General features: G+C 40.9%; 1 protein-coding gene across 1 annotated transcript in view; it reads left to right on the top strand.

Moving 5' to 3' along the window:
* Nucleotides 1–12,786, top strand: part of LOC146648539 (vertebrate ancient opsin-like) — an 83,384-nt gene that overhangs the window by 44,644 nt on the left and 25,954 nt on the right. Inside the window, exon 3 of the mRNA XM_085389770.1 lies at nucleotides 11,153–11,386. Coding sequence (XP_085245896.1) covers nucleotides 11,153–11,386 — 234 coding nt within the window. The remainder of the gene's footprint in view (nucleotides 1–11,152; nucleotides 11,387–12,786) is intronic.

Consider the following 12,786-nt stretch of genomic DNA (forward strand, 5'->3'; position numbering starts at 1 on the left):
AACTGTGTGAGTCAATTGCCTTCAAAAAGTTTATCAATTCACTTGAACCAAAATTACGAACACCCGGTGCTGCAAGAGTTAATAGTCTCATTGGGACCAAGATATACATTTTGTAGTTTCCTGGAATCAATGGTTGTTCATCTGCCTTTATTTATTTATTTAAAGAACCCATAGGTGGGAATGTGAGTTGTCTGTCTCTGCGTGTTAGCCCTGCGACAGACAGGCGACCTGTCCAGGGTGCAGGGTATGGTAGCTGGAATAGCAACATACCCAAGGATAAGCAGAAGAGCATGACTGATATGATGAAACTGGGATTTTGCTACACTTAATTATTGCAAACACAATTAAAACTATAACTGAAACTAATCAAAACTAAACTGAAACAAAGGATTTTGAAAAACAAAAAACTAAACTAAACTAGCAAACAATTGGTAAAAACTAATTAAAACTGATATAAAATTGAAAATCTGAAGTCAAAACTAAATAAAAATAAAAACTAATGAAAATTGCAAAACTATTAAAACCCTGGCAGTTCACATCCTGGCTACCTGGTTAACTTTCACTATGCTGACACATTGGCATATTTGTACTTGGTATTGATTTCCATTTTCCTTCATTAGCTTGGTGATTTATTGTTGTTGTCTCTTTGGACTGAATGTCGTTATGACGATCACTGCCGCTAAACAATAGAAATATGCCTGAACCTTACAAAGGCTAATGATTCGTGCTGCTGTGACACAACCTGGTCATCACTCCTCTTGCTTTGGAATGATCGCTACACTGAGCAGAAGAAAGAAGGTTATTTTTCTATGAAAGTACATCGTGTTCAGTATGTGTTCACTTGTTTTTGTGTTTTTGCCCAGTGGTTTATAATCACATGAGAAGGAACAGGTTCTACCATTCACTTATTTGAAGATCTTTTTGTGAACATGGTGTGTGAATGGCTAAATGACAGTAAAGCATTAACTGTCATATATCACAAGTAACAATGTATTCAGCGTGTCTTCCTCACTTCGCACACCGTCTTCATCTTTTTGCATGTGGCACATTGATATTAGAATAGATCTCTTTGCCTACTGATGTCAGTGTGACCCAAAAGAGCGAATATCTTCCGCCACAGAAAAACAGAACATAGCTGAGACTGAAAACAGGTTCTAATGTCAACTAGGGCTGCCACAAACGATTATTTTGATAGTCGACTAGTCACCGATTATTTTTGCGATTAGTCGACTAATCAGATCATGCATCCATTGGACGTAAAACGTACAGCTTATTGCACCAGCATGCATCTGCTCTTATATAACTATCATTAGCTTACAGCTTTAAGTGTTTAAGGTATGTGCTAACTAAAAATAAAGACAAGATGATAGTTTGTTAAATTTTAATGAAATTTTCAGATTGTTTCGGTGAAGTTTTCCTTGCTATCTAAAATATAACGGGACACCGGAGTATATTCTCCAGCATCTCACACTTCTGATAATCAGTTGTCTGCTTGACGTTTATTCAGCTGTGTAAAAACTATAACTTTTATCTCAGCCAAACCGATTTACTCAGGAACAAATAAAATACTAAAAAAAAAAAGCCAACAATAACATTTTGAAGTTATCTAAGTGACTTATATATGTTTAACCTGAGTAGCGAAAGACAGCGGTGGGTTTGAAAACGACTTTCCGAGAGTTCACGGGTTCTAGTGAGCCTTGCCCCCGGCTAGCTATCGAGCTAGTGGGTAACAGACGTCTCCGAAAACGTCAGAGCGCTTTTGAAAATATGTGGTGTCTTGATAAACTGAGCAGATATTTGAGGTTTACACGGTTACATTCTCGCCTGAAAATATGTTAAAAGTTTATTTTGTGATCCAGAAAGAATAATAAGAGCAATATTAAAACTAACTAGCTGCCGCCATTGTTGGAAACTGAGCAGGGCTGCGCTATGAATTCTGAGACACAGCTGCTTCTTCTTCAGGGTTTAACCGTCATGTCATCCTTTAACGGCAGCTGGCATCCTTGTACATGCAGTGCTGCCATCTTCTGTTTCAATCCGTTATTACACTCTTAAATACTACTACTTATTCCTGCGTCTTTTGTGATCTTACAAAGCTTCAAAGGACGCGTCGACTATTAAATCAGTCGTCGACGATTTTGATAGTCGATGTAATCGTGACTAGTCGACTAATCGTGGCAGCCCTAATGTCTACTTAGTTACTTAATTGACAAAATCTGTTCAGCAGAATGCACACATATGAATACATATGTAGAGGCAGGTATAATAAAGTTAACTCCACAAAACAGGTATTCTCTATTGTGCATACTGCCATATTTACGTATATGTATTCTAATATAAGTAACCGCAAATAGTAAACTCAAGTAGTAAGCAATGGAAGATAAAAAAAATAGCTTCTTTTTCTTTCTTTTTTTTAAAAAAAATTGCATGAAAGCACAGTAACATCTTGGTTAAAAGTAAAGCTTTTGTGTATAATGCCACTGTTAGGAATGGGATTTGTGTTTGTTTGTAAATGTTATCCAAACATGGTACAATACAAACACTTTTTCCTAACATACTACATATCGCGCTGCTTTTTCATTGTCGGCAGCTTAACTGGCAGTGCACTGTTGTTTTCTTATTCTTAACAGTCTGTCTGAATCCATCTTCTAGGTGTGAATTTCTGAGTTTGTTGACTTTGGCCTTTTTATATTCAGTAGTTTGCATGCACACAACAGCTTCTTCTGCTGCTGAGCCCAGCTACAGCGATGCCAACACTTCTAATAATTTAGCATGTTTGTCTTCTCTGATCAAAAACCTTTCGCTCTCTGAGAATTCAACAGAAAGAATTCAACAAGGACATCCCTGATTTTTGGCACACAATACACTGGGCTTCAAAGCCTCAGTGCTAATCATAACACAGATTTACTTTAGAAGATATTCGGTCATACAGCATCAATAGAGAGCACATGCAAGAAGAAATTTGGCAGATGAGTGAAAAGCTCTGATTAGAATGAAATGACTGTGTAAACAGCATTGTTGACTAAACAAAGGGCTTCAGATTGGGATGACTACACAAAAGGCCACATCTTATTTTTTGCATATAGTGTTAATATTTCTGTATTATCATATTATCATTTATATTGATGAGCTTAAGAAAGTTCCTCAACTGACCCAACAAATTACCATGTGTAGCTTACCAACATAGCCAGTATGAGTGTCGTCTAATCTGATCTAATCTTAGAAAAATTATCTCGAGTCTTTTCTTTTCTTTTCTTTTTAAATTTTGCTGTAAATTTGCTGCTGTGCTTGGGATCATTGTCCTGTTGTATGACCCAATTTCCTAAGAGAGAAGAGTTCAATTTCCTAAGGCAGACAGACCTTCGTAATTTGTCTACACACATAGTTTGAGATGTTCGAAATTTGTTCACAAAGTATGAACAAATTCAAACATGACAATATGGATGAATCACTCGTTTGTGCAGTGAATGTTCATATGCACAGTTTATGTGCAGCTTTGTAAAGAAGAGGTCTATTGTTCCAGAAGTCTTTGTTCAGACACAATTTCCCTTCTGAACTTTTTAAGACAGAAAAGACTTCCTCCTCGTAACCTTTCCAAACAAGCCATACTTCATACTTAAACACTCTTTATCTAATTGTACTGTCATGAAATTTACCATTTAACATCCAAACTGAGGCCTGTAGATTCTGAAACGTAGCTCTTGCAGTTTCACAGTTCTGATCTCCTTGGAAGACGGGCAGCTGTCCTGAATATTGCCCACTTGTGAATAATCTTTCCCACTGCAGAGTTTCTTCAAATTGTTTGGAAATGGCCTTTCCTGGAGCAATCTCTTCTCAGAGATCATTGTTGATGTATTTCCTTCTTGGCATTGTGTCAACACACACCTGAATCCCCCAGACCAGTAAACTGACAAAACCTCTGCTTTCACGGAGGTGCTCACACTTGCTGATGATCAGTTCATCAAGAGCATTTGATTTTCAGCACCTGGCTGCTACCTACCCTCTTAATTCTTATAGAAACATTTCAGACATTGCGTCGACATTTTGTTCGTTTTTGTTAAATAAATACAAATATCACGTGTTGATCACTTGGAGTTATATCTGTCTAATTTTAAATCCTGCTGAGGATCAGATCAGCATTGTTTATTATATCCTGATATGTGAAACCTGAGTATAATAATTCACGAGTGTTTTTTGATCTGTAACCTCTGTGTGAGGTCTGATTAACTGATTAACTACTGCTCTCATTGGTTATAGGTATTGGTCAATCACATCTGATTCACTGTTCACACTGAATGCAAATAACAGTACTCGTTGACTCTATAGATGCTTTAAATAGTATCCACTCAAATGTTACACTTTGGCTTCATAATTGTATCCTGAGATGTCCTGTGTTTGTTGTATTTGAGTTTTAAGTTGATAAGTTAAAAAAAAAAAGGCATAAGGGAAATCATTTGTGCTAAAGTTTTTTTTTTCTTTTTACAAAAATTATTTACAGATGATGAAAGCAAAAAGTTGTTTCATGCGCCCTGCTGTTCCTTTTAGTTAGAAATCTAGCATTAAAATCACAGCTCACTGGCCAGATGATTTATGTGAATAAGCGACAGCCGCCAGGGACGCAAAAGGAGACAGCGCTCCTTCTGCCGTCACAGGGGAAAATTAGCCATGGGATATTTAATTAAGTTGACAAAGGCTGTAAAGATATTCCATCTGGACAAGAATATCTCTCGTTTCTTTCCCACCTGTCTAACTATATGCTGTTAAATATCGATACCATACTGGACCGTTGCCATTAATCTACAGCTCTATTTCCAACTGTCATGATGCTGAGCGAAAAGGAGAGAAGCAAATGTTCTTGTTTCACTGACTGCCTTCTTATATCAACATCATGTTGTCCTTTGTCCGAATCATCTATTATTTTTGAGGCTCGTTATAAAGCTTGTACTTATCAACAATTTGACAAAAGGCTGTAACATTTGGGCCGTCACATGGACTCAAAATATAAATATTAATTCCACTGCTTTGGGGATCGCTGTTTAGCATATGAAACAGTTCTCTGTTGGGGCAGTCAATTTGTCAGTCAGCTTCTTTCAAAAGCCACTCAGCCTTTGATTGCAATCATTCAACACTTACTCTTCATTTCCTCAATTTGCCTGTGATCTCTGGCATTTCATTTATTTAATCAGAGCCAAGACTGAAGCTATAGGGCTTTGGAGCGTGATGTCACGGGGGTGGGCGTGGAAAGGATTTTGGCCCGATCCGCCATTTTGGGGGTCTAAGTAAGGAGCGAAAACATAGCCATGGTTCGTACTTGCTGTGCGGTCGGCTGCAATGTTCGATCTTACGACCGGCACGGGAATAAGTTTGGATTGTCTTTTTATGCTTTCCCAACCTGGAAGCAACATGAAGGAGCTCATGTATCGGATATTACCAAACGAAGGCGTCTAGCCTGGATAGCAGCCGTGAGACGAGCTGATATCAAGTTCTGTTACGTCTCCAGATATCAGTTGGTGTGCTCAAGACATTTTCATTCCGGTAAGTTCTAAATATGTTCACATCACACTTTATAGCTGAATAATATCATCGTTGGTGGTCTCAGAAGTTATAGAAATTGCGATCAAACATAGAATGGAGTGACTTGATTGGTTGATGTAAAGACAATAAATGAAATGAGACAGGAAGGACACAAATTGGCGTTAATAATTTACCCGATTATCAATGTGTTAACTTGCATGTACTTTACAATTATGGGCATATAATATGATAACGATATTTTAGCAGTTAAATGATAAATGTGTAACATTAATTATGGTGGGGGGTGGAAAATGGCTATTTCACTCGGTGCACTCCAGCTGACTTACTTTGACGACGTACTCAGAGTTTGGCGGCTTGAAAATAGCCAAATCTTGCACCCAGCCATTTGTAAATTGGATGTGCGCCTCCAGTGACTTGTAATTATGAAACTGGTTCGCTGTGTAAGCGCTTACTCCACAAACAAGATACGTGAAGATATCGGGGTAGGACAGTGGCGGTAAGTCGTCTGGGTCTTTACTCCACTGCCGTATTTCAAATGGGTCCAGATTTGCGATGCACTCTATTTTTTTTCAAGTACCGCTGCTTCGCCTCTGGACGCAATCGGTCTCTATACCGTCCGTTTTCTTTTGAGCTGCTTTTAAGCATGTTTCTTGTCGTCGTCGTTCCAACACAGTGTGTTTGTTTTGATTCGTAGACCCCGAAAATGGAGCTGCGCTCCCACAATGCATTGCGGCGTGACGTCAACTCCAAAGCCCTATTAGCCACCTATTCTGCAGCGCTGACAAAGTGGGAACAGAGTGAAACTACAAGTAAAGCTGAAAAAATGTCCAGGGACCTTAAAAATACACAAGACAAGACAGTAAAAATGCAAAAATGTGTGTGTTCAAGTAAGCAATGTGGCAAAATATGACCTATAACCTTTCCAAATCAAAACTACACAAGCAACAGTTTGACTCTAATGTAAGCACAGCGGCATAAAACAGGTGTGAACGGGTGTGCCTAATAAAATGAACAAGTTTATCATATAACAAGCAGGTTTAAGGCATAAATAAATTATAAATATAAAGTAAATAGAGAGTACTTTGTTTGCAAAGGAAGACTTCAGAACAAAACCATGATAGCTTCTTGTGGCTTAAGTATAATGGGCGTTATTACACTCAAAAAGCAACACAAATACAGACAATGTTATTAAATGATATCAACTGCAAGGCATCAGCTCCAAATCCCAACCAGTCTGTGAGCGTATACAGGCTTCAGGCGTACATGTCTGGGTGTGCTTGTATGCAAGAACAAAGGGAGAGAGAAATGAGCAGCCACAGACCGTCAGAAGTGGGAATGAAACAGTGCAGGTGTAAGTGGACGGGGTTTTAGAGCTAAGTGGAAAAGTTTGGATTCCTGTGAGACTGTTTTTTTATCTCCTTTCAACAAGAGTCAAAATACCAAAGCAGCGATCCATGACTTGTTAGTAAAAGGAAAGATAGACAAGCATACCAAATCTGATGTGAAACCACTTCACAGCGAGAAGAAAAGAAAACACTCAAAAGTTTGATTTAGACGCTAAATCGTTAATCAAAATTGCATTGAAGATACAATATTGAAAATCTAATAGCACAAAGTACTAATGCTCTTTTTCTCTATATGCCATGTCTTTGTTAGTTTTCACTTGATCAGGCTTTGAAAATACTATACTAAGCACTGATAAAAGTAATTAAAAGTACAGGTGTGGCAGTTTGGCAGTTTTGTAAGTAACAAAATAATTAGAAATACCCCAAATTAAAAGCTAATGTTCAACTCTATTTTTAATATATAGCGTCCTGTTTGTTTAAAAGAAAATCAGCCACACAGTGTTTTCCATCATCTTGCAGACCACAACTGTTCAAATCGGCTAGCGACTGGTGCCATATTGAACAGCAGCATTGACGTCTGTCTGCTGCAATAAAAATGCAAAACTTGTTTTCCCTTCTTTTTTTTCTTTTTTTTCTTTTTGGCCTGTCCCGTTTGGCTCTTTTGCCATCAGAATTGTTGTCTAAAGGCAAAGAAAGATGCCCAACGGATTTACTTTACCAAATTGACCATCCCAGCCTTGCCATAATGGTCCATTTGATTCACCTTTTATTGTTTATTTCATTTATTTAGACTTATTTTCACTTACTGAATATGGGACAGACTTGACTGGGGGAAAGAAGGGGAGAAAGAAAGAGGGAAAGAGAAACAGCTGAGAAGAGGGACGGGGGAGAAGGGCAAAAGACAAAAACCAACAGAATGAGCAGAAAAAAAAAAAGAAGAAAAAAAGAAAAAAAAAAGCATATATCAATCACCTGGGTCACCTGCTGAGAAAGAAAAAAGAAAACAAGCAGAAGAGAACAAGAGTAATAGAATAAACAACATCACAATGATATATGGGAATATGACAGTAAATACTAAATGTTAAACATTATTGTGCAGCACATAAGATCAACAGAACAGTGTGCTTTGAGGTAGGAGCCAAAAAAAGGGTACAGTTTGTGGGTGTGATCACCCGTGTGTACACCTGTGAGCATGGACGCGTTTGTTTTTTGTTTTTTAAAAGGTTCCTTCATGTAATGATCTGCTAGAGGGTGTGGGGGGGCCACAGCCCCGTCCTCCAGGGCATGAAGCAGGTATGGAGGAGATCAAAACTCCAGACATCCAGAGGCCCCCAGAACACAAGAGACCAAGGAAGACCAACAGAGGGGCAGCCGCGCCACTGTCCCAGAAAGAGCTGAGGAGAGTCCCAGATGAGGGCTCACTCAGCAGCCGCGGAGCAGAAACCAGGGGGAGTTGCAGTGACGCGCCCGTGAGCTCCGCCGGCAGCCAGCCGTGCCTGAGTGACCAAGCCCCAGGCCGAGAGGCCGGGGGCACCCCACCTCCGAAGTGGCCGGAGCAAGCCCCAGGCTCCAGGCCCCGATAAGCGGCCGCCAAGGAGTGAGCCGGTGTGTACCTGGACGCCCATCCCCGGACACAAAGAACCACCAACGCACCGATGTCTGAGGGAGTCCGCCACTGGCAGGGGAAGTGGTGGTAGGGGGAGATAGGCCTCCATACCTTGGAGGGCCTAAGATGTCCTCAGAGAGGTGGCGCCTGACACCCAACCTGACATATAGACACAGACATACAGGCACACACATATACAAACATCCATTCCCACCCTCATGCTCTCATATACACTTACTCCACACTCAACCAACGTGGAGACAGACATAAAGAGACGCTGTACACACGATCACACTCCCCAAGCGTACTCTAAGCCCCGGGTCTAGGTACCCTTGCCCCTGGAGGGGGGGAACTGCCCCCAGACCCAGGTGGTGTTACCCTTTTCCCTGCGGTGGGGGGAGGCAGACCGCCCCGACTCCGCAGCAGCAGGGAGGCCCCACACTCCAGACCGCATTCGGACGGCCAACTCCTCCTCCTAGCCCCCCCGCTCCAGCAGGTCGCAGAGAATGGGGGTGAGAGAAGACTCCAAACCTCCCTCCACCCGCTCATTGTAGTGTTGATGCATGTGTGTTCTAAGGTGCATTTAAAACCCAGGAGGGCATGGAGCTACCTGCCAGAGAGCAGCAGGTAAGCGCATGGTCCCTCCTGCTGGCCCTCAATGTCTACGTGTATTTAACATTGAGAGGTGGGCAACGACGCCAGGGGTGGGGTGTACACCCTGATGGTACTTTGGATTCCGTGTATCGTGCCCACCCCCAAGATCCTATATGTATGTGTAATGAGAGTGTGAGTAATGTGAATGTCTAAGTTGTGGGATAAAATTGAGGCAGAGGCAGCCAGAAGGGGACAGGGGGGGGGGGGGGTGGCCTCCTCTGCACCCTGGTGACATACCCCTACTCCAAGGTCCTGCATGTGTGGGTGGTTGTGGTGGAGCGGGAAGAGGGAGGCAGCTGGAGATGGGGAGGGAAGGAAGGGAGGGGCAAGTGACCCCTCCCTGGGGCCAGCTCGTTTGTTTTCCAGCTTGTTTTCCCTTCTTAAAACTATCGACCCATTGTTTCACGAATTACAAAGCCTTTCTTTCAGGGAAATTGTGTTTTCGATGAAGACGGTCCAAACAGGCTTGTGTGAACACAGTTCCCCTTTGCACATTTGCAGCCGTCTCGTGGGGGTAAAGGTAACGAGACTGTCAGTCACTGGCTTGGCTTGATTAGATGTATAAGCACACCTGTCTGGTGAAAGCATACTGTACTTCTATACTGATGTGTATATATGAATACAAATGGCATATGAGCGGCGGCCCAGGGAGTCCACGAGACTGTGAGTTGACAGCCTGCCTGAATAATGCTAATCATGCTTCGCCATATTGTTTAAACCCTCACAGCATACATAAACATGTTCAGGCCGTACACCAAGAATAAAACACTGAGAATCAGCAGCAATGAAATTCATAGTAAAATAATATAGCTGCAAATCTGGAGTGAGGGTTAAAGGATATTAGAGTGATCAGATGTCACAATGGCGACGATGACTGATCACTGGGGTCAGGAAGTTTTGAATGTTTACATCATCTTTTTCTTTTCACTAGTGTGTGTATGTGTGTAAAAACAAAAAAACAAAAAAAAAATCCCAACACTGCTGGAGTCTTTCTTAAAAGAGGCTCCCTGCCAGAGTGCGTCTCCGCCGCCATGAAACTGAGTGACAGCAGCAGACATGTGGCCATCGGGTAGCAAAACAAATCTCGACAGTTTGGGTTTGGGGAGCGCGAAGATGCTTGTCAAGTGCGTGCATGTCCGTGCGGGAGGATGCATTATACTTGCTAGATTCAACCTGATACTTTGATATTTTAACAAACAAAAAACTTCAGTTTATTCAAACTTGATTCTTCTTTGTATTTCATTTATTTATTTTTATAATTTTCAGTTAATGTCTCACCAATGAACTTTCTGAAATCTGAGAAATATGCAAGATTTCTATCAAAGACTTTCATCAGGTCATAAAGATGTAGTCGTAAATGTAGTCAACACTTTCATTTATCTTTGCACAGAAATTACTAATTAACTCAAAGTTATCTGTCAGTTTTAGTAGTGTTTACATATTACAATTTGACATTTTTGGGACATGTGCTGATTGACCTTTTGCAGAAACTCAGACTATCCCCAGGATACAAACCAAGGCAGTCCAAAGAAAAAACAGAATATGCCTCCCAGAACTTCTTATGCTCACTTATAAGAATGATGCACTTGGTTTATTATTAAGCAGACAACTGTGCAGCTCCCAGCAAAGGGACTCTCTGCTACATAAGTTCAGTTAAACTTATCTCAGGGACTGCTGGCTATAATTATATTAACAAAGAGGCCTAAGAATAGTACTGACCTTCTAATTTAACTCTACGTAAAGACACTGGTAAGTTAATTTTCCCAAAATGTCAATCAATTGCTTTAACTTGCTGAGTGTAATGTTATTACAGATGGGAATGTAGGCTTATGTTACAAAAATGAAACCCAGAAGTAGATGTATTGACTATATAGTGAGCATTTTATCCCCCAGAATCCTCCTCTTCCAACAGCAAAAGGAGGGAAAATGTCCGACCACAATGTCTCATCACAGGAAATCGCCGGCTTATTAAGGTCTTTCTTTTCCACGTCTTTTCTCCCATTGTCTCCAGGTAAGCGGGATCAATGCGTCGATGAGCAGGAAACGTGAGCAGCGCGTGCTATTCATGGTGGTGATTATGGTGATGTGCTACCTAATATGCTGGCTGCCTTATGGCATCATGGCCCTACTGGCCACCTTCGGCCCACCGGGCCTGGTCACACCGGAGGCGAGCATCATCCCCTCAGTCCTTGCCAAAACGAGCACGGTCATCAACCCAGTCATCTACGTCTTCATGAATAAACAGGTAAGAGGAGGGAGGGCTGAGGCTGGGGTCAGTACCTTTTTCTATTTCGCTGTCAAAAAGTGGCAGCCGGAGGTCTTCCTGCCCACTGAGGCGAATGATTATTTCAAGGTGGATTAAAATAATAGAAATTATTCCTTGTTTTCTATTCCTGTCAGGTGAGTCAGTGGCTTCTTGACACTGAATAAACTAAATTATGTACTTGTGTGTGCATGGTGAATAAGAAGGTCTTTGAATCTACCTTTTTTTCTAACATATTTGACGAACTCTGCCAACTCGGCTTGTTCGTCTAAATAAATAACGTTTAAATAAATAATAGACATTGTGATGAGCTAATGAAAACCGAGTGCTTACATGTCTGTTTGTCACGTCAGAGGGGGGTATTTGCAGTGTCGTGCAAGTACCCGTTTTATCAGGTGTTCGTCATTAAAATTGTAAAAGATCTCATTTAATCTTGGCCCACGCTCACGTGAGGCAATATGATGAGACCCTTTGGGTGTTAACTGGGAGCAATTATTTGGAGCTTGCTGTCTTGGTCTTATTTGCTTTTATACTTTAATTACTGTTAAGTTGCCCGTGAGAAGAATTAATAAAGCTCACCTCAGGAGCCTACAGTGTGTCATATGACCCTCATAGCTCATTTCCTTTTACTGTGTTTTCTATTTGTGCTGCGCTAAAGTTCCAATCGGCTGTAACCTCTTCTATCCCGGCTTACTTTTTGCAAAGCAAGAAGTACATAATGCATGGAGACTACCCAACAAAATAACATTTTTAAACAGTCAATACCTGAGCTGGTCTGCTTCAGTGTGATTGTTCTGGTGTGATTTTGTCAACTTTTTGATGCAATATGAAAAATTTTGTTTTGACCAAAACAATAAATAAACTGTCAGCGATCAGTGGTGTGTGAAATTATAGAAAATCACTTAGTTCTAATGGCATCACTCCAAAGAACAAAAGAAAATTGGGAAATATATTCTAACCTAAATGTGTTTGTTTTTATTTTATTTTGTTTTATTTAGGATCCGATTACTGAGAGTAGAAAAACTGGCTGAGAAGCATTCAGGACCGTTACAGTTGTGGTCACATACAGTACATTTGCCAAATTTAAGTGGAAGCAGGAGAGCAAAACTCATAACTATTCATCTGTCAGGAACTGACAGGAATACAGAAACTTTGCCGGCGTCAGCGTGGGCTCTGCTCGTACTTTTTGACTGGAGGGCCAAAGACATAGGGGGAAAGGATGAAAGACAGAAGACACTGAGGACTGAGAAGAGAACCAAAGATCAGAAATGTTTGTTTTCCGTGTGTCAGTGGCCCAACATTCAGAGAATCTCTTCTGATTATAAACTAGCTGTACATATTCAATGATTAAATACTATGGCACACAAAGAAGTTTACATCCA

This window comes from Rhamphochromis longiceps, linkage group LG18 (assembly GCF_057381845.1).
Source record: "Rhamphochromis longiceps isolate RC_006_pf linkage group LG18, R_longiceps_female_GT1.1, whole genome shotgun sequence".
NCBI lineage: Eukaryota > Metazoa > Chordata > Actinopteri > Cichliformes > Cichlidae > Rhamphochromis > Rhamphochromis longiceps.